The 23,627-nt window shown below is 42.7% G+C and overlaps 1 protein-coding gene across 2 annotated transcripts in view; it reads right to left on the bottom strand.

The window, feature by feature from the left end:
* The window catches only part of sdccag8 (SHH signaling and ciliogenesis regulator sdccag8), a 312,707-nt gene that overhangs the window by 281,485 nt on the left and 7,595 nt on the right, over nt 1–23,627 (bottom strand). For both annotated transcript variants that reach the window (XM_052013084.1, XM_052013083.1), the window contains exons 2-3: nt 21,473–21,655; nt 19,714–19,796 (exon numbers count right to left, since the gene is read on the bottom strand). In XM_052013084.1, the coding sequence (XP_051869044.1) occupies nt 19,714–19,796; nt 21,473–21,655 (266 nt within the window). The remainder of the gene's footprint in view (nt 1–19,713; nt 19,797–21,472; nt 21,656–23,627) is intronic.

Genomic DNA, 23,627 nt, shown 5'->3' with positions numbered 1-23,627 from the left:
CGGATGAGATGTACCCAAGGCTGCTGTGGGAGGTGAGGGAGGAGATTGAGGAGCCTCTGATGATGATTTTTCCATCATCAATGGAGACGGGAGAGGTTCCAGAGGATTGGAGGGTTGCGGATGTTGTTCCCTTATTCAAGAAAGGGAGCAGAGATAGCCCAGGAAATTATAGACCAGTGAGTCTTACTTCAGTGGTTTTTAAGTTGATGGAGAAGATCCTGAGAGGCAGGATTTATGAACATTTGGAGAGGTATAATATGATTAGAAATACCCAGCATGGCTTTGTCAAGGGCAGGTCTTACCTTACGAGCCTGATTGAATTTTTTGAGGATATGACTAAACACATCGATGAAGGGAGAGCAGTAGATGTAGTGTTTATGGATTTCAGCAAGGCATTTGATAAGGTACCCCATGCAAGGCTTATTGAGAAAGTGAGGAGGCATGGTATCCAAGGGGACATTGCATTGTGAATCCAGAACTGGCTGGCCCACAGAAGGCAAAGAGTGGTTGTTGAAGGGTCATATTCTGCGTGGAGGTCAGTGACCAGTGGTGTGCCTCAGGGATCTGTTCTGGGACCCTTACTCTGTGATTTTTATAAATGACCTGGATGAGGAAGTGGAGGGATGGGTTAGCAAGTTTGCGGATGATACAAAGGTTGGAGGTGTTGTGGATCGTATAGAGGGCTGTCAGAGGTTACAGTGGGACATAGATAGGATGCAAAGCTGGGCTGAGAAGTGACAGATGCAGCTCAGCCCAGATAAGTTGAAGTAGTTCATTTTGGTAGGTCAAATATGATGGCAGAGTATAGTATTAATGATAGGACTCTTGGCAGCGTGGAGGATCAGAGGGATCTTGCGATCCAAGTCCATAGCATGCTCAAAGCAGCTGCACAGACTGACTCTGTTGTGAAGAAGGCATATGGTGTATTGTCCTTCATCAGTCGTGGAATTGAATTTAGGAGCAGAGAGGTAATGCTGCAGCTATATAGGTCCCTGGTCAGACCCCACTTGGAATACTGTACTCAGTTCTGGTTACCTCACTACAGGAAAGATGTGGAAGCCATAGAAAGGGTGCAGAGGAGATTTACAAAGAACATGCCTGGATTGTGGAGCATGCCTTATGAAAACAGGTTGAGGGAACTCGGCTTTTTCCTCCTTGGAGTGACAGAGGATGAGGGGGGACCTGATAGAGGGATATAAGATGATGAGAGGTATTGATCAGGTAGATAGTCAGAGGCTTTTTCCCCAGGGCTGAAATGGTTGCCACAAGAGGACAGAGGTTTAAGGTGCTGGGGAGTAGGTATAGGGGAGATGTCAGGGGTAAGTTTTTTTTACTCAGAGTGGTGAGTGCATGGAATGGGCTGCCGGCAACGGTGGTGGAGGTGGATACGGTAGGGTCTTTTAAGAGACTTTTGGATAGGTACATGGAGCTGAGAAAAATAGAGGGCTATGGGTAAGCCTAGTAACGTCTAAGGTAGGGACATGTTCTGCGCAGCTTTGTGGGCCAAGTGGCCTGAATTGCGCTGTAGGTTTTCTATGTTTCTAAACTCCATCCGCCACTTCTCTGCCCATATCTGTAACTGATCTTCAGTATATCTCAATGTATTCTTTGATAGTCCTTTACACTGTCCGTAACTCCACCAATCTTGGTGCCATCCACAAACTTGCCAATCCACCCATCTACATTTTCGTCCAAGTCATTGATATACAGTATATCACAAACCACAGAGGTCCCGACACCGATCCTTGTGGAACACCACTGGTCACCGACCTCCAGCCAGAATAATAGCCTTCCACCTCCCTACTGTCTTCTGTGGGCAAACCAGTTCTAAATCCAAACTTGTAATTCACTCTGGATTCCATGCATCTTTATCTTCTGTTATTGTTTTTACCTGTACTACCTCAATGCACTCTGTACTAACTCAATGTAACTGCACTGTGTAATGAATTGACTTGTACAATTGGTTTGTAAGACAAGTTTTTCCAGTGTACCTTGGTACAAGTGACAATAATAAACCAATGCCAACCTACCATGAGGGACCTTTTCAAATCCCTTATTAAAGTCCAGGTAGATAATGTCCACTGCCTTACCCTCATCAAGCACCTTTGTCACCTCCTCAAAAAACTCAATCAAGTTAGTAAGGTATAACCTGCCCCACACAAAGCCATGCTGACTGTCCCTAAAGAGGCCATGCCTTTCCAAATGTGCACAAATCCTATCCCTCAGTATCCTCTCCAAGAGCTCCCCCACCACTGACGAGGCTCACTGGCCTATAATTACCTGGATCACCCCCATTTCCCTTCTGAAACAAAGGAACAACATTTGCTACTCTCAAGTCCTCCAGGACCTTGCGTGGTGCTAGTGAGGACACAAAGATCCATGTGAAAGCCCTAGCAATCTCCTCACTTGCTTCTTTCAATATTCTAGGGTATTTGCCATCAGGCCCTGGGGACTTATCCACCATAATGCAATTCAGAAGATCCAGCACTACCTCCTCCTTTAGTTCAAGATGTCCCAGGACATTAGCATGCCCCAATTCTGTTCTCACTATTCTCCAAATCCTTCTCCTCGGTAAATACTGATGCAAAGTACTCATTTAGTACCTCAACCACTTGCTCTGACTCCAAGCACAAATTCCCTCCTTTATCCTTGATTGGACCTACCTGCTCCTTAGTTATCCCCTTTTTCTTGGTAACAACATCATCTCCTCACTGACCATCAACACAGGTGCACCTCAAGGCTGTGTGCATATCCCCCTGCTCTACTCTCTATACACACAACTGTGTGGCTAAGTACAGCTCCAATACCATACACAAATTTGTCAATGACAACACTGTTATTGGACAAATCACAGATGGTGATGAGTCAGTTTACCGGAGTGAGATCAGACACCTAGTTGAGTGGTGTTATAACAAAAACCTCTCACTCAACGTTAGAAAAACTACACAGCTGATTGTTGACTTCACTAAGGGAAGGAGGGCAAACGTGTGCCAGTCTACATTAGGGGATTGGTGGTGGAGAGAGTCAGCAGCTCTAAACTATAAAGGAGGATTTGGACAAGATTGGCAGGAGGGATGGGACTTGAGAGCGAAATCAGTGAGAAGATGGGGGTACATGCAGCAACCAAAGAGTGTAAGCCTTGCAATCAGGATAGCCACATTTAAAGTAAAAGGGCAGATAGAACCACTGCTTTAAATTACATCTATTTCAATGCACGTAGCTTAACAGGTAAGGAGGATGAATTGAAGGCGTGGATTGCCTCCGGGGACTGGGACATCTGCAAGTCCACGGCTCATTGTAAGTGGCTACACAGGTAGATAGGGTGGTTAAGAAGGCTTATGGAATGCTTGCTTTCATTAATTGAGGTATTGAGTATAGGAGTCAAGAAGTCATGATGCATCTCCATAGAACTCTGGTTAGGCTGCATTTAGAGTATCGCGTGCAATTCTATCACCTCACTATAGAAAGGATGTTGAGGCTTTAGAGAGGGTGCAGAGGAGGTTTACCAGGATACTGCCTGGATTAGAGAGCATGTGCTATCAGGAGAGGCTGGACAAACTTGGGCTCTTTTCTCTGGAGTGGCGGAGGCTGAGGGGTGATCCATTGGAAGTGTATAAAATTATGAGGGGCATAGATAGGGTGGACAAGCAATATCTTTTTCCCCCCATTATTGAGCGATCCATTACCAGAGGACATACATTTAAGGCGAGAGGGGGTAGGTTCAGAAGAGATGCGAGCGGTACATTTTGTTTTACTCGGAGAGTGGTGGATGCTTGGAATGTGTTGCCTGATAGAGTGGTGGAGGCAAATTCATTGGGGGCGTTTAAGAGGGGCTTGGATGGGCACATGAATGAGGGGAAAATAGAGGGATACGGGCATTCTGTACGTAGGAGGGATTAGTTATGACAGCACAATATTGTGGGCCGAAGGGCCTGTTCTGTGCTGTACTGTTCTATGTTCTATGGGATATTGTGGCCATAACAGAAACATGGCTGAAAGGAGGGCAGGTCTGGCAGCTCAATGTTCCAGGATATCGATGCTTGAAGCATGACAGAGGAACAGGTAAAAGTGGAGGGGATGTTGTTTTTTGTTAAAGGAAGGACATAACAGCAGTGCTTAGGGAGGATATTCTTGAGGGATCATCTAATGAAGCCATTGGGTAGAACTTAGAAATAAGAAGGGGATGGTCCCCTTGGTCGGGCTATAGAAAGACCCCCAAATAGTCAGCAGGAACTTGAAAAGCAGATATGTCGAGAAATTGCACATAGTTGTGAGAATAGTAGGGTAGAGCTAGTGGGAGATTTCAATTTTCCCGTTATCAACTGGGCCACCCAGAGTGCAAAGGATCTGGATGGGGCAGAATTTGTACAGTGCTTCCAAGACAGTTTCCTCAGGCAATATAGAGAGGTACCTACTCGGGATGGAGCAACACTGGACCTCCCCTTAGGGAAAGGGGCGGGCCAAGTAACTGAAGTAGCAGTAGGGGAACACTTGGAGTCCAGTGACCACAATTCTAGTAGTTTTAAATTAGTTATGGAAATAGATAGAACAGGTTCACAGGTTAAAAGTCCTGAACGAGAGCAGGGCCAGCTTTGAAGGCGTTCGGCAGGATCTAGCTGGGGTTGACTGGGTGTCCCTAATTGAAGGCAAAAGGAACATTTGGCAAGTGGGAGACTTCTTAAAGGGTCATATCAAGAGTCCAGGGGCAGCATGTTCCTGTTAGGGTGAAGGGAAGACATACCAAGTTCAGGGAACCCTGGCTGACAAGAAATATTGAGGCTCTGGTCAGGAAAAAGGAGGAAGCATACATCGTTTATAGGCAGCTGGGTACAAATGAATCCCTCGACAGATATAAAAAGTTTAAAACCAGGCTTAAGGGGGAAAATCAGGTGGGCAAAGAGGGTACAAGATGGATTTGGCATGCAGAGTTAAAGATAATCCCAAAAGGTTCCTCAGTTATATTAACAGTAAAAGGGTGACAAGGTCCTCCTAAAGACCAGCAGGGCTGCAGGAGATGGCCGAGATTTTTAATGTCTATTTCTCCTCTGTGTTTACTAAGGAGAATATCATGGATGCCAGAGAAATGAGGGTAGTAAGTAGTGAGGTCTTGGATCACATACATATTACGAGGAAGGAGGTATTTGCAGTATTGAAGCACATTAAGGTGGGCAAATCCCCAGGACCTGACTAAGTGCACCCCTGGACCTTATGGGAGGCCATGGCAGAAATGAGGCCCTTGTAGCGAAATGGAGGGTGGATAATGTTGTTCCATTGTTCAAGCAGGATAGCAAGGACAGGCCAGGGAACTGCAGGCTGGTGAGCCTGACTTCAGTTGTAGGGAAGTTACTGGAGGGAATTCTGAGGGACAAGATCTACCATCACTTGGATAGTCAAAGCCTGATCAGGAATAGTCAGCATGGTTTTGTGCATGGAGGTTACGTCTGACGAATCTTTTGGAGTTTTTTTTGAAGAGGTAACTCAGGGGATAGATGAAGGTAGGGCAGTGGATGTTATCTATATGAACTTTAAGGCTTTTGGCAAGGTCCCACATGGCAGGCTGATTTGGAAGGAGAGATCACATGGGATTCAGGGGGAGCTAGTGAGGTGGATTCAGAATTGGCTCCATAATAGGAAGCAGAGGGTGATGGTTGAAGGTCGATTCTCCGACTGGAGGTCTGTGGCTAGTGGGGTGCCCCAGGGGTCAGTGTTGGGACCTCTGTTATTCATTATGCACGTAAATGATTTGGATGTGAATGTACATGGCACGATTAGCAAGTTTGCTGATGATACTAAATTAGCAGGTCTTGTTGATAGTGAAGCAGGTTACAATGAATTACAAAGAGATCTCGATCAGTTAGGAGAAATGGGCTGAGGAAGAGCAAATGGTTTTCAACTTAAATAAGTGTGAGGCGATGCATTTTGGACATTCAAACCAGGGTAGTACCTATACAGTGAAAAATGGCAGGGCACTGGCGAGTGTTGATAAACAGAGGGACCCAGGAGTACATGTGCACAGTTTGCTGAAAGCAGCTACATAAGTAGACAGGGTGGTGGAGGTGTTTAGCATGCTGGCCTTCATCAGTCAGGGCATCGAGTTTAGGAGTTGGGACATTATGCTGCAGTTATACAAGTCGTTGGTGAGGTAACACTTGGAGTATTATGTACAGTTTTGGTCACCCTGTTATAGGAAAAACAATGTCAAGCTGGACGGTGCAGAAGAGACTTACGAGGATGCTGCCTGGACTAGAATGCCCGAGTTATAGGGGGAGGTTGGCCACGCTGGATCTTTATTCCTTGGAGCGTAGGAGAATGAGGGGTGACCTCATAGCAGTTTATAAAATCATGAGGGGTATGGATACAGTGGATGGTCATAGTCTTTTTCCTAGGCTTTGAGAGTCCAAAACTAGAGGGCACAGAGGGGAGAGACTTAAAAGAGACCCAAGAGGCAACTTCTTTACACAGAGGGTAGTGAGTACCTGGAATGAGCTGCCAGAGGAAGTGGTTGAAGTAGGTATCATTAAAGAAGCATTTGGATAGGTATATGGAGGGGAGAGGCTTGGAGAGTTATGGGCTGAATGTGGGCAACTGGGACTAGCAGGGAGGATGCTGTGGTTGGCATGGACCAGTTGGGCTGAAGGGCCTGTTGCTGTGCCATATTACTCTGACTCCTGGGTGTTAACATATTAGGTGACCTGTCCTGGGCCCTGCACATAGATGCAATCATAAAGGAAGGTGTGCCAGTTTCTTTACTTTCTTAGGAGGTTAAGAAGGTTCAGCTTCTCACGAAACACTCTCACAAACTTTTACAGATGTAATGTTAAAAGTATCCTGACTAGTTGCAATAGGGCTGGTATGGCAATGCAAAAACAGAGGAAAGCAAGAAGCTTTTGTATAGTGGACTCTGCCCAATACATCACAGGTACATCCCTCCCCACTATCAGTAGTGTCAACAGAAGGTGCTGCCTCAGGAAGGCAACATCCAAAGATCCCCAACATCTAGGCCATACCACCTTTTTGCAGCTACCATCAGACAGAAGCCTGAAGTCCCACACCACTTCCCTTCAACTATTTGGTTCTTGAACCAACCGGCACAACCCTAATCACTATAGTTTAGCAACACATAACCACTTTGCACTAAAATGGACTTAGTTTTCCTTTGTTCTAATTGAGTTCTTTTTCGTAAAAGTTGTGCTTAATTTAATTTAGGTTTTCCTTGTGAATGCTGCTTATCTGATGCTATGCGTCTGTGATGCTGCCGCGTTAAGTTTTTCATTGCACCTGTGCAAACAAGTACTTGTGCATATGACAATAAACTGGACTTAAACTTGCTAGACTTGTTACAGTACAAGTCAAAATTAAATCTTGAAAATAAAACAAACTACAAAATGGCAATGGAGATACAGGAGACTGCAGATGCTGGAGGCTTGCGTAGACTCAAGAAATTCTGCAGATGCTGGAATCTGAAGCAATACACAAAAAAGTGCTGGAGGAACTCAGCAGGTCAGGCAGTATCCATGGAAGGAAATAAACAGTCGACGTTTCAGGCCAAGACCCTTCATCAGGACCGGAAAGGAAGAGGGCAGAAGCCAGAAGAAAGTGGAGATAGGGGGAGGAGAACACACAGGCAAGGGAGAGGTGAGTTCAGGTGATAGGTGAGTATAGTTGACAGGCGAGTATAATTGACAGGTGAGTCCAGGTGAGAGGGGAAAGGTAGGTGGGTGGAGGGGCGGCGGAGGGGAAAGATGTAATAAGCTGAGAGGTGATAGGTTGAAGAGGCAAAGGAGGAGGAATCCGGTAGGAGATGGCAGTGCACCATGGAATAAAGGATGGAGGAGGGGAGGAGAGGAGATGGGCAGGTCATCAAGGCAGGGGAAGGGAGCCACAGGAATAAGGGAAGAAAAAGGAGTGGGGGGAGAAAGAAAAAGGGGTGGGGTTACCAGAAGTTAGAGAAATCGATGTTGAGGCCATCAGGTTGGAGACTGCCAAGGCAGAATACGAGGTGTTGTTCCTCCAACCTGTGTCTAGCCTCAACGTGGCAGAAAAGGAGGCCATGGATAGACATGTCAGTGGGATGTGGAATTGAAGTGGGTGGCCACCAGGAGGTCCTGGCTGTTGTGGCAGATGGAGCGAAGGTCCAACCTGATGGCCTCAAAATCAATCTCTTTAATTTTTGGTAACCCCACCCCCCCATTCCTTGGTCTCCCCTTATTCCTGTGGTTCTCTTCCCCCCCTTGATGATCTCCTCCCCTCTTCCATCCTTTATTCCATGGTCCACTGCACTCTCTTACTGGATTCCACCTTCTTCAGCCCTTTGCCTCTTCTACCTATCACCTTTCAGCTTATTACATCTCCCCCACCAAACTACCTTCGCCCTCTCACCTACACTCACCTATCACCTGAACTCACCTCTCCCCTGCCTGTGTGTGCTCCTCCCCCTCCCCCCACCTTATTCCAGCTTCTGCCCTTTTCCTTTCCAGTCCTGATGAAGGGTCTTGGCCCAAAACGTCGACTGTTTATTTCCCTCCATAGATGCTGTCTGACCTGCTGAGCTCCTCCAGCACTTTTTGTGTATTGCTCACATAGACAAGTAGCTCAGATGCACTACTTTTAGCTCAAGGAGACAACTTGGTCAGCATGGATGAGTTGGGCCGAAGGGACTGTTTCTGTGTTGTATGACTGACTCTATGGAGCAACAAAAAATCTGCTGGAGGAACTCAGTGGATCGAGCAGCATCTGTGGGAGGAAAGGATAAAAGTCGACAATTCTTTTCTTCCCACAGATTTCCAGCAGATTCTTTTTTGCTACAAACTGGCAAATCTTACAGTTTACTTAAATACATCAGCACAAGATGTTTTGTCCATTCTTTACATATAAACAAGTATTATATTGATTCACATACATACACTCTTGCAGCTCATATCCAAGTATCTTATAGCCAGTTATTTTTTTTAAAGTAGATAAGCATCTCAAATACAGAACGAAGTGGAAGTTTTTAAAACATCTTTCAGCAAAGCATTAACAATATCACATCATTATAAAAACACCATAGACATACTAAATTTCCAATATTTTAACCAAACTTAAACAAACTATAAATTATTTTGTAATAATTTATTGAGAGGAAAACCTTTTGAAATGGTATACAGGTTTAAAGACAGCTGAATATGTTTATACTGTCAATGTACTAGAGTCTAGCCTGGCAATTAACAACAGACCACCAAGAAAAGAATATTATCCTTAAATGGGAAAAGACAGCCAATTAAATGAAAAGAGGAAGATTCTAGCTTCTAAAGACTTCATGCAGAACCAGTGTGCATAATCCAATCAGATTACAATATTGAGAGATTTTATGCCAAAGAACAATTTAGCAAAAGTTTCTCATGTCACAATAGGAAAGCTTTAGTTTTTGCCATGGCCATTGTAAATATACAGTACATAACAAATACTGTGGCTGATGGATAACTACATATATTTTAAATCACTCGATTCTACGACCCCCAAATCTTACCAACTTCTGTCAACACTTTCACAAAATAGAACTTGTTCCAAAATTTTGATGTACGAAAACAGCTGCAATATGTCAACTAGTCTAGAATACGTAGCATTATCAAATTACATACAGAATCACAATTCCAATGTGCGACCAAGTCAGATTCAATTTTTATTACTTGACGTTGCACGTTATGTGATTCTGCAAGGAAACTGCTATTCGGTGGTTCTGGCTAAATGTCTTATTTTCTCAGCATGTTAAGGTTAAATATCATGAGTGCATTAGGGACATTGGGAAACAACAAACACGGCAGCCAGTCAAAAAGGGAAGGGTCAGGAAATCTTGATAACAGTGGAAAAGACATGGTTTAGAAGTGGGAGTTAATTCTTTACAGAAGTCAAGAATCAATGATCACTTAATTACTACAATTACTTGGATTAAGTAAGATTTGTTTAGGCTATACATTCTCCTGAAACTCAAAATAATAATACCCTAACACTACATTAAATTGGTATGGTTGCTTACCACAAGCTCTACACTACCTCTCACCCCACCAACACTTTGCCCTTTGCAGTACTGCTGCTAACTACACTATAAATTAAGATCACATAACAACAACAGAATTGTGATCCATAATCTATTGGCTTTGCTAGCAATTCTCAGCACTTACTAGCAGGTTTTTGGACTGCTGCACAAACCTACATTCAACAAGACCCACGCTCAATAATTCAGAAACAGCTTCTTCCCCTCCATCAGATTTCTGAACGGTCCATGAACACTACCTCATTATTCCTTTTCTCTTTGCACGATGTGTAATTTATAGTAATTTTATGTCTATGCACTGTACTGCTACGGCAAAACAACAAATGTCACGCCACATGTCAGTGATAATAAATCTGATTCTGATATGGAAGCCCATAATTTACTGGGCAAGCCCTTTTGGTGATTTTCCCATTGCACTCCATTATTCTACTTCTCATTGAGAAGAATGAGAACCATTCATCCAGGTCATCAGTATAAATTTTAAATAGTTGAGGCCCCAGCAATTAGCCCTTATGGTATTCTACCAGTTACTCATTATAGTCTGAAAATGATCCACTTATCCTGAAAAAATTAAACTTTAAAAAAAAGTTAGCCACTGCCCTAACATGCCAATGCATTACCCCAACCTTGTGTGCTCTAATCTTGTTCAGTAGATTTGTGTGGCACCTTATCAAATGAATTCTCGAAATCCAAATATGCAACATCCACAGGTTCCCATTTTTCTAGCCATTTGTTGTATCCTCAAAGAATGAGCAAATTTGTCAAACACCATTTCTCTTCATAAAACCATTTTGACTCTGCTTGATTGTCTTACTAGTTTTTAAATGTATTGCTATTGCATCCCTAATAATGGATTCCAGCATTTTCCAAACCTAATTACACATCATAGGCTAACAGTTTCCTGCTTTGTCTCCATTATAACTTGTGGTGTTACACTTCTTCTGCAGAATACTTTGGTAATTACAGCCAACACATCCATATATCTGCAGCTACTAACTAGGATGCACTAACTAGGATGCAGACCAGTACTTTTTTTCCTAGTGACAGAGATTGCTTTAAGTTTCTTTCTCCCTAAAGTCCTTTGATTATCTATTGCTACTGGGATGTTTTCAGTGTTTCCTACCCATGAAGGCCAATCAAAAATAATCAAATCTCTGCTATTTTTCTATTCCCCATTATTAACTTCTCAGTCTCATCCTCTAAAAGAGGAATGTTTATCCACTCTCTTCTTCATATACCCGAAGAAACCGATTTTATAGTATTTGATAGTTTACTCTCATGTCCTATATTCTCCTTCTCTTTAAACTTTTTAAGTCACTCTTTGCTGGTTTCTAAAATTTTCTCAATTCTCTGTCCTATCACTCATCTTTCAATTTGACACTAACATTAACCTCCTTAGTTTGGCACAGATGGTGTCTCTTTCTCATAGAACCTTTCTTCTTCACCAGGCTATGCCTCTGCTGAGATGCATCAAATATAGAAACATAGAAAAACTACAGCATAATTCAGGCCCTTCGGCCCACAAAGCTGTGCCGAACAGGTCACTACCTTAGAAATTACTAGGCTTACCTCAGCTCCATGTACCTATCCAACAGTCTCTTAAAAGACCCTATCATATCCGCCTCCACCACCATTGCCGGCAGCCCATTCCACGCACTCACCACTCTCGGAGTAAAAAACTTACCCCTGACATCTCCCCTATACCTACTCCCCAGCACCTTAAACCTACGTCCTCTTGTGGCCACCAATTCAGCCCTGGGGAAAAGCCTCTGACTATCTACCCGATCAATACCTCTCATCATCTTATATACCTCTATCAGGTCCCCCCTCATCCTCCGTCGCTCCAAGGAGAAAAGGCCGAGTTCCCTCAACCTGTTTTCATAAGGCATGATCCGCATTCCAGGCAGCATCCTTGTAAATCTCCTCTGCACCCTTTCTATGGCTTCCACATTCTTCCTGTAGTGAGGTGACCAGAACTGAGTACAGTACTCCAAGTGGGGTCTGACCAGGGACCTATATAGTTGCAACCATACCTCTCAGCTCCTAAATTCAATTCCCCGATTGATGAAGGACAATACACCATATGCCTTCTTAACCACAGAGTCAACCTGCGCAGCCGCTTTGAGCGTCCTATGGACTCGGACCCCAAGATCCCTCTGATCCTCCACACTGCCAAGAGTCCTACCATTAATACTATATTCTGCCATCATATTTGACCTACCAAAATGAAGCACTTGGCACTTATCTGGGTCGAACTGCATCTGCCACTTCTCAGTCCAACTTTGCATCCTATCTACGTCCCTCTGTAACCTCTGCCAGCCCTCCAAACCATCCACAACACCCCCAACCGTTGTGTCATCTGCAAATTTACTAACCCACCCCTCCACTTCCTCATCCAGGTCGTTTATAAAAATCACAAAGAGCAAGGGTCCCAGTACAGATCCCTGAGGTACACCACTGGTCACCAACCTCCACGCAGAATACGACCCTTTAACAACCACTCTTTGCCTTCTGTGGGCCAGCCAGTTCTGGATCCACACTGCAATGTCCCTTTGGATCTCATGCCTCCTTACTTTATCTCCTCAAACATCTACTGTTGATCCATGTGATGGAAGATGTCATCAACAGTGCTGTCAAGTGGCATTTACTTACTAATAACCTGCTAACCCATGGTCCTGACATCCCAAACAAGGCACTCTGCTCTGGATTTCATGGACCAAAGAGCTAAATTCCAGATGCAAGGTGAGAGTGATTGCTCTTGACGTAAAGGCAGCCTTTGACTGAATAGGGCATAAAGGAGCCCTGGTAAAACTGAAGTCATTGGATATTAAGGGGAAAACACTACAATGTTTAGAGTGATAACTCACAGAAAGGAAGATGGCTTCATTTGTTGGAGATCAAATGCCCAGCCCAGAACATCACCACATGAAGTCCTCAGGGAAATGTCAAGAGCCTAACTATTTTCAGCTACTTCAAGATAATTATGGATAAGGATAGGTCTGGTCCTCGAGTGGAGGTTCTAAATTGGAGAAAGGCCAATTTTGTGGAAATGAGAAAGGATCTAGGTAGGGTGGATTGGGATAAGTTATTTTCTGGCAAGGATGTGCTCAGTAAATGGAAAGCCTTCAAAGATGAAATTTTGAGAGTGCAGAGTTTGTATGTCCCTGTCAGGATTAAAAGCAAGGGTAACAAGCATAGGGAACCTTGGTTTTCAAGGGATATTGGTGAGCTGGTTAAGAAAAAGAGAGAGGTGTATAGCAGGTATAGGCAACTAGGAACGGATGAGGTACTTGAAGAGTATAGGAAATGTAAGAAAATACTAAAAAAGGAAATCAGGAAGGCAAAAAGAAGACATGAGGCTGCTTTGGCAGATAATGTGAAGGTAAACCCAAAGGATTTCTACAGGTATATTAAGAGCAAAAGGATAGTAAGATACAGAATTGGTCCCCTAGAAGATCAGAGTGGTCGTATATGTGTGGAGCCTCAGGAGATGGGGGAGGTCTTAAACAGTTTTTTTGCATCAGTATTTATTCAGGAAACTGGCAGCATGGATATGGAAGGAAGGGAAACAAGCACTAGTGTCATGGAACATATAGAGATTAAAAAGGAGGAGGTACTTGATGCTTTACAGCGAATAAAGGTAGATAAATCCCCAGGGCCTGACAAGATATTTCCTCGGACCTTGAGAGAGACTAGTGTAGAAATTGCAGGGGCCCTGGCAGATAGATTTAAAATGTCCTTAGCCACAGGTGTGGTGCCAGAGGACTGGAGGATAGCTCATGTTGTTCCATTGTTTAAGAAAGGCTCGAAGAGTAAACCAGGTAATTACAGGCCAGTGAGCCTGACTTCAGTAGTGGGTAAATTATTGGAAGGTGTTGTGAGAGATAGGACATATAAGTATTTGGACAGCCAAGGGTTGATTAAGGATAGTCAGCATGGCTTTGTGTGTGGTAGATAGTGTTTAACGAATCTTGTGGAGTTTTTTTTTTGAGGAGGTCACTAAGAAAGTAGATGAAGGTAAGGCTGTGGATGTTGTCTACATGGACTTTAGTAAGGCCTTTGACAAGGTCCCACATGGGAGATTAGTTCAGAAGGTTCAGTCAATGGGTATCCATGGAAAGGTTGTAAAATGGATTCAAAATTGGCTGAGTGGGAGAAGACAGAGTGGTTGTGGATGGCTGTTTCTCAGATTGGAGGCCTGTGACTAGTGGTGTGCCTCAGGGATCTGTGTTGGGACCATTGTTGTTTATTGTATATATCAATGATCTAGAAGATAATGTGGTAAATTGGATTAGTAAATTTGCGGATGACACTAAGATTGGAGGTGTAGTGGACAGCGAGGAAGGTTTTCAAAGCTTGCAGATGGATCTGGACCAAATGGAAAAATGGTCCAGTAAATGGCAGATGGAATTTAATGCAGACAAGTGTGAGGTGTTGCATTTTGGAAGGACAAATCAAGGGAGGACATACACAGTAAATGGGAGGGCACTGAGGAGTGCAGAGGAACAAAGAGATCTGGGAGTTCAGATACATAATTCCCTGAAAGTTGAGTCACAGGTAGACAGGGTTGTATAAAAGGCTTTTGCCATCCTGGCATTTATAAATCAAAGTATTGAGTATAGGAGTTGGAATGTTTTGGTGAGGTTGTATAAGTCATTGGTGAGACCAAATTTAGAATATTGTGTGCAGTTCTGGTCGCCGAACTACAGGAAGGATGACAGTAAGATTGAAAGAGTGCAGGAGATTTACAAGAATGTTGCCGGGTCTTCAGGAGTTGAGTTACAGGGAAAGACTGAGCATGTTAGGACTTTATTCCTTGGAGTGGAGAAGAATGAGGGGAGATATGACAGAGGTTTACAAAATGATGAGGGGCATAGACAGAGTTAATGCAAGTAGGCTCTTTCCACCTAGATTAGGAGAGATAAGTACGAGAGGACATGGCTTTAGGGTGAAAGGGGAAAGGTTTAGGGGGAACATTAGAAGGAACTTCTTCACTCAAAGAGTGGTGGGAGTGTGGAATGGGCTGCCATCTGATGTGGTAAATGCGGGCTCGCTCTTAACTTTTAAGAGTAAATTGGATAGATACATGGACGAGAGAGGTCTGGAGGGGTATGGGCTAGGGGCAGGTAGATGGGACTAGCAGAATAATATTTCAGCACAGACTAGAAGGCCAAATGGCCTGTTTTCTGTGCTGTAGTTTTCCATGGTTCTATCATCTTTCATCACTTAGAAGTAGGGATGCTCACTGATGATTGCACAAATGTTTAATTCCATTTCTATTTGCAACTCCACATCAGTATGTAGCAAGACCTAGACAACATTCAGGCAAGTAATATTCATACCACACATGGACAGACAATGACCATCACCACAAGCGATTCTAACCAACAAATTGGTAAATAAGTTTGTTTATCATTGTCACATGTACTGAGATACCGTGGAAAAACTGGTCTTTCATACTGTCCATACAGATCATTTCATTACAACAGTGTATTTGAAGAAGTACAAGGTAAAACAATACAAGAATTCAGAATAAAGTGATGCCTTTACAGAGAAAGTGCAGTGCAGGCAGACAATAAGGTGCAAGGCCATAACGAGTTAAATCGTGAGATCAAGAGTCCATCTTATCGTACTAGGGGAACATTCAATAGTTTTATAACAGTGGGATGGAAGCTGTCCTTAAGCCAGATGGTATATGCTTTCAGGCTTTTGTATCTTCCACATGAATGAATGAGGAAGGGGGCGTGGGGTGAAGAAGAGAAAATGTCCAGGATGGGTGGGGTCATTGGTTATGCTGGCTGATATACCCAGCCAGTGAGAAGTATAGACAGAGTCCATGGAGGGGAGGCTGGTTTCCATGATGTGCTGAGCTATGTCCATAACTCTCTGCAGTTTCTTGCAGTCCTGGGCAGAGCAGTTACCATACCAAGCTGTGATGCATCCAGATAGGATGCTTTCTCTGGTGCATCAGTTAAAAGGTGGTGAGTGTCAAAGAGACATGACAAATTTCTTTAGCGTCCTGAGGAAGTAGAGGCGCTGGTGAGCTTTCTTGACTATGGCGTCTACATGGTTGGACCAGGACAGGCTATTGGTGATGTTCACTCCTGGGAACTTGAAGCTCTCAACCCTCTCGACCTCAGCACTCAGGAGCGTGTGCACTGCCCCCCCTTCCTGAAGTCAATGACCAACTCTTTTGTTTTGCTGACACTGAGGGAAAGGTTGTTGTCATGTCACCAAGCTCTCTATCTCCTATCTCTGACTCATGGTTGTTTGAGATTCGACCCACTATGGTGGTAACATCTGCAAACTTGTGGATGGAATTAGAGCAGAATCTGGCCACACAGTTCAGTGTATAGGGAGCTGAGGACATGGCTTTATGGGGCACCAGTGTTGAGAATAATCGCGCTGGAGGTGCTGCTGCCTATCCTTACTGATTTTGTTCTGTTGGACAGGAAGTCAAGGATCCATTTGCAAGGGGAGGTATTGAGTCCCCGGTCTAGGAGTTTGGAGACGTTTGCTTGGAATTATGGTATTGAAGGCAGAGCTGTAGTCAATAAACAGTAGTCTAACGTAGGTGTCTTTACTGTCCAGATGCTCCAGAGATGAGTGTAGGGCCAGGGAGATGGCATCCGCCATAGACCCATTTTGGTGGTAGATGAATTACAGTGGGTCGAGGTTTTCTGGGAGGCTGGAGTCAATGCTCATCATGACCAGCCTCTGAAAGCACTTCATGATGGTGGATGTCAAAGCCATTGGGCGGCAAGCATTAAGGCACATTACCTTGTTTTTCTTGGGTACCAGGATGATAATGGTCTTCTTAAAACATGTAGCAACCTCAGAGAAACAAAGGGCTGCAGATGCTGGAATCTAGATGAAAAACACAATGATGCTGGAGGAACTCAGCAGGCCAACTGAGTTCCTCCAGCATCACTGTGTTTTTCATGTAGGAACCTCAAATTGAAGCAGGGAGAGGTTAGAAACATCTGCATTTTCCTGTCAGCTGATCTGTGCAGGATCTAAGGACATAGCCAGATGCTTTCCACGTGTTCACCCTCTGGAAGACTGATCTTACATCTGTAACAGTGACTGTGGGTTCAGGTGTATTGGAGGCTGTCAGGGCAGGTGATGACATTCCAATCCCCTTCTGTTCAAAACATGCATAGAATGAGTTAAGCTCATTGGTAAACTGCACTCAAAGTTTAGAGTACTTATCAAATTAGTGACGCACCTTGTAGATAGTGGTAGATAATGGAAAATGAAAATGAATATTAGGTGTTATGATCTCAGAGTCCTCCACCATCAATATCCTGGGGTCACCATTGACCAGAAGCTCAACTGGACCAGCCAAATAAAAGCTGTGGCTACAAGAGCTAATCAGAAGCAGAGTATTGTGCAGCAACTGACTTGCCTCCCAACACCACAAACCCTTTCCACTATCTACAAGGTGCATCACTAACTTGATGGGTACCCTATAACTTTCATTGAGTGCAGCTCTAACAACGTTCACGATGCTCAACACCATCCAGGACAAAGCAGCCCAACTGACTGGTATCCATCATCGTCCTAAATATTCCTCTCCCACCAACATCAGTGCACAATAGATGTACCACATGAATACCACATGAAAAATGCAGTTACTCAGCTAGGCTACCCACCTCCACTACCACCAAGGACAATGGTAACAGATGCCTGGGAATACTAATCTCTTATATGTTCCCCTTGAAATCATAGTACCCGAAATATTTTGGCAGTACCTCATCTTGTCAAGGTCTGAAATTCCTACCCAACAGCATTGTGGGAGTACTGCACTGGTTCAAGAAGGAGCTTATCACACCTTCAAGAGCAATCAACAATGGGCAATAAATGCTCACCTTGCCAGTCCTACAGATCCCAAGTATGAATAATCAAATCTTATACAATTTCTGAGAATGATGACACAGTCTTCCTTCAGGAGGTTCTAGTAACTCCTTCAATATCTACTAATATTCACCTCCCATCCCACAGCACCTTCCTATGCAATTATAGGAAATGCAGCACCTGCTCTGAACTCCCTTTCCCCAGGCCCCAAACGCTTCATGCCATACGGTGATTTATTTGAACTCCTTTCAATGTATTCTCTGCTCGCAATGTTGACTCCAATACAATGAAAAGACCAAATCCAAATTAAGTGCAAAACATTTCCAGTTAGTCCTCAAGCACGACTCCAGAGCTTCTGGTCACTCTGTTCTTGGCTTCCTACATTGTTCCAATTCAGCTCAACATAAGCTCTGGGATCAGAACTTTAACTTAGGTAAATCAATGCTTTCTGATTCAGTTCAACAAGTTCAAGTAATGTGTACTTGTAGTATTCCTTCCACATCCTTTTGGTATGGAACAATAATTAATTGTTGTGAATTTACACCTCTAGATTTGCCACAGGACCTCAGATGCTACAGTCCTAAGTGTCTTCAAGAAAGGAGAAAAATCTGACTGTAGTAACTAGAGGAGTCTCCTCGCTGTCTGCCCCGAGGAATATCATTACCAGAGTCCTCCTCAACATTCTCTTTTCAGTGGTCAAGAAGATCATCCCTGAATCACAATATGGATTCCATCCACCTAGAGAGACAGTGGACAATCTTTACCACAAGCTAAATCCAAGAGAAATGCAGGGAGTGGCACAAATCACTATATGTGTCCTTTCAATCTTGGTAAGCCTTTGATTCCATCAATCAAGAGAGGCTATGCAGCAACCTTCTCAAGTTTGGCTGCTCAAAGAAATTCATCTCCATCCTACATTAGCTGCAGGATGGCATACGTGTAATCCTAACCATTGTGCCCATGGTAGATTTAATCTTAGTATAGGCTAGTTTTAAATCAGTACAATGCTTCACCTCATCTCCAACAAGCTTCCCACTAGAGTTGAACTGATCTGCAGGTCAATGGGAAACTGTTCAATCCAAGTCTTCCTCCACTTTAGTGGAGAGGTCACTCCAACCTCAGCTGCATTGTGCCAAGGACACTTGCTTATACATGAATACAGAAAGCAAGCTACAAGTTATCATCAATCCTTTCACTGGAGCATAAAGAGGATGGCCTTTGCATTAAACATCTTCAACCTCCTCCACCAACCCATCTCCATTGTACAACTCTACCCTCTGGCAATAAAGACCCCAGAAAACCTGGACAATTTTCCATATTGTTTCCATTGATTTACAATGGTCATTTGAAGTAGACTTTAATGATAGTAATTTTTGTTCCACAAACTTAGCACAACGTCACAACTTACTTACGAGGAACTCCACATAGTGGATTACTTAAAATCTGGTAAAACATTTCTTCATGCACCACCACTCACACCTTCCACTTCTATACTTCCTTTCTGTAATCAGTTAACTTTAAATTCTTAGAAGGGAACAAGATTTGCCGGTTCACTTTTACTGCACTAATCTTAAGTGCTTGAGATAATGATGGTTAACTGTGCAGTCTTAACCACAAATCCAATATTCTGAACAAAAGCAATCAATCCAGCACTGAAATAATTTTATATTTTCTACAACTTGCCTGTTACCAAAATGTAAATTACTATCTCAAACTTGGAATGCAGATTTTCTGCTTTTTCTAACATCCAAAGTAAAATGACAAATATGTTTGCTTGCTTAAAAATTATGAAATTAATGTACTCTAATTTACTTGCACATTACCATATGACACATCCTGGCTGTAGATGTTGAACATGTCCTTTCTCTAATTTCTTGTTGTCGCAACAGGGCTCTGAGCTCGTTCACTGTTTCAAAAAGAAGACATTACTGGACACAGTCTATTTTTAATAATTTAGCAATACTCAATGAACACAAACATGTATTTTGCATACTAAAAAAAATGCTAAATACAAACATAAACAACAAATCACTGTGGCACAACTTCAAATTGAATAATGGAAACAAAGGATTTGATTATCTTACAGGTCATTTACCATACACTAATATATTTACTCTTAGACGATTTTCAGTTGCAGTGTTGGTAAGGTGAAAGGTAACATTTAACTTGCATTAAAATGATCCCTCATTATCTTTCTAGCAACTTGGGCCAGACCCTCAACTCAAATCCCACAATACCTCAAGGAAAATAAAATTAACATCAGCTCCTTACTAATTTTCTCTAATTGCCAATTACACCTCCTTCAGCTGTCCCAATCACCATGGCATAGCTTCTGTTGTCAATCCACTGAACAATTCCTTCATCATCAGGTTTATTCCAAAAATAAAACAACCAGAGTTCTTGCTTGCCATTTCCTTCATGCACCCAGTCTTCAATTCCTCAGACCCAAAGGCAATATACAAGTGCACTTAGTACACAACTGGGTTGGTTGTCAATTTCTGCTTACAGCAAAACCACATATTTTTTACTATACAGGCGACCCCCTCATTATGGGGGGCGGGGGGGGAGGGGCAGGGGGTTGTGTTCCTATTAAACCATCTATATCACAATTTTCCAAAATGCAGAGCCACATCATCTACATATCCAAAAAAAAGCTTGTTTTTTCTCCTCCTCACATAAAATTTCAGGAGAGTGAATTTTTATTCCATAGAGACAAATTTCCATTACTCAAACTGCTGTAATGTGGGGGGTGGGGGTGGGGTGTCACCTGTATTCTCCTCTGGAAAAAACATCCAGTGTTACCTATTACCTATGGAAGTAAAGGCATTGCAAGGCCCCTTTCTTCTGCCAAGCATCCCATCAACCTTATGTCCTCCCACCCCTTGAATCAGAATCCAAGTAAGGTAGTAACCTATTACCTCTTTAGGATTATTTATTTATTTATTAATATGTTATGGAGTCAGAGAGATACAGCACACAAACAGGCTGACCCTCAATTACCCATTTACTCTAACCTGCCATTAATTTCATTTCTTTTTATTATTCTCCCCACATTCTCAACTTCCCCCAGATTCTACCACTCCCCTACACACTATGGGCAATTTACAGAGGCCATTTAACCCCCCAACCCACACATCTTTGGAATGCAAGAGGAAATCGAGCAACCAGAGGAAACCCATGGGAACACAGGGAGAGCATGTAAACTCCATACTGCTGGCACCAGAGGTCAGGATTCATCCCAGGTCTCTAGCACTTTGAGGTAGTGGTTCTACTAGCTTAGTCATGTGCTGCCCCCATGTTATCTAGTTGAAGTGTTGGTGTGATACCACACTAAAAATGTAAACTATGAAAGTATTTTATTTAAAAATGACACCAAAATATTGTTTAAACAAATTCCTGCTGCAGATTTCTCTAATGCCCTGATAGGTGATTATTTCATATCATATTTTGGACATTAAAGACATATTTCATCCAGAAGCATATTTACAGAATTAAGTAATAAAATGTCAGTCATATTTTCAAAATGAGAGGAGTTTCAATGGTTAAAAACTATTTCAACAAGAAATACATTTTAGTGGTCACCTGCATGACTATGTTGTAACTCCTGCCATGCCATTTCACTGCGACTCTCCCCTTCCTCTGAGAGATGTACAGAATTTCCCTGGACATTGTCAGGTCCATCCACTGGAGGTGGTTCAGAGGATTCTTCCTGAAGTTTTCCTTCCAGAGTACATTTCAGTTTCTGGATGCTCTTGTTGGCCCTTTCTGTGAACAGCGATAGTAAAGCAGTAATTTAAGAAGATCAAAAATGCACATAATCTGCAGTACAAAACATCTTTACAATCAGTTTAGCTTACAGATAAATCCATCTGAATACATACGAAAGAAAACACAATTTGGACTGTGAAAGGACTGTGCTCAGAATTCTTCATCATATCGTATCGCAGCTTAAATAATCCACGTGCCATATTGAACTGCTCATTCATCTTTATGGGGTGTAATAACTTTTATTTATAGTCATCACAGTATCAAGACATTAAGACAGTCAGATACCAATCTTTATCCAAGTATAAATGTTCACATAAAAAGAAACAAGAATGGTTAGTCTCCCAGTAACCAAGCCACCCCCTTTCCCCTGCGAGGTACCAACCCTTGCCACATATCCCTTTTTAATTTGCTTTTCCAGCTTTTCTTTCAATTAAAATGTTTTGAGCTGAGATCTTGCAAGAGCACTGAAATGACAGCAGGACAGTATTAATAAGATCATGACAACATATGCTGGCACTGGACTAGCATCCAAAAGACTAGATTATGAATCAGAGATACAAGTTTGAATCACATAATGAAAGCAGGGAATCTAAATTCCAGTAATTTAATAAATCTGGAATAATTATTAATGATGACAATAACATTTCTGGACTGTTGTTAAAGACAATCTGGTTTATTAATGTGTTTCAGGGGAAAAATATCTGCCATCTTTATCTCATCTGGACTGCACTTGATTGCAGATCTATCAAGGTGGTGACTCCTAGCTCCTGTTTAAAATGGCTTGGCAAGCCACTTTTTCAGTTCAGGGGCAATTGGGAACAAACAACAAACACCAACCTTGACTGCACCATTTGCCTCCCATGAACAAAGAAACTCTCATATCATTCCCTCCCTACATACACTTTCCAGAAATGGGTCCTTCTTTGCTAGACCAGCATGGATTCCTGGTTGGTTTTGTAGCTTCTGTGCCTAATCTGAATTTGGATTGGCTGAATGGAAACATCTCCAGCTATTTGAGCTAAATATCAGGCCTGGTACAGAAGCAGGAGAAGAGGCTAATAACTACCGCACACACCAACCATCAACACTGCATACTAATAATCCATTTTGCAGGCCCAAACTGCTTGTTGACAAATTCAGCTCAAGTTACCATTCAGTTGCAATTCTGGGAAGATATGTCAACTAGCAATATAATGTACTGGCTCTCCTTTCTTTTAACATCCTTAAAACCAATTGCAACAATGCCAACCTCTGGATACTGTCTGCAAGGCCTCTGGTTCTATAGGATTTTTCCAGTAGAGGAGATATCCTCTCCATGTCCACCCTGACAAGACCCCTCAGGGTTTTATATCATTCAATCAAATTCTTTCTCACTTTTCTAAACTGCATTGGATACAAGCCTAGCCTGTCCAACCTTTCCTCAAGACAACACACCCTTTCCAGATTAAGGGGCCTTAATCCAAAACATTAACTGTCCATTTCCCTCCACAGATGACCCACTGACTTCCTCCAGCTTCTTGTTTGTTGCATCCTTTCCAGGTACGAATCTAGTAAATCTTCTCTGAACTACTTTCAACACACTCATGTCCTTCCTTAAATAAGGAGACCCATACAGCACACTAGTTGTGGTCTCACCAATGCTTTACATCACTTAAGCATAACTTCCCTACGTTTGTATTTCATTACCCTGCCAAGAAACAATAACATTATTTTGGCTTTCATAATTACCTGAAGTAGCTGAATTTTGGCCTTTTGCAAATCATGTTCTATGATACACAGAACCCTTTGCATCTTAGAACTCTAAAATCTCTCACCACTTACACAATTATGCTTTTATTAAAAAAAATCCTGCAAAAATGGACAATTTCAAATGTTCCCACATCATACTTCAGTTTCCAGATTTGTGCCCATTCACTTAACCCATGTCCCTCTGTGGTCTCCTTTTGTCCACATCACAATTTACTATTCT

The sequence above is a fragment of the Pristis pectinata genome, chromosome 3 (genome assembly GCF_009764475.1).
Source record: "Pristis pectinata isolate sPriPec2 chromosome 3, sPriPec2.1.pri, whole genome shotgun sequence".
Lineage (NCBI taxonomy): Eukaryota > Metazoa > Chordata > Chondrichthyes > Rhinopristiformes > Pristidae > Pristis > Pristis pectinata.
Note: the sequence above shows the minus strand (reverse complement) of the source record. Positions and strands in the feature narration are given on the sequence as shown.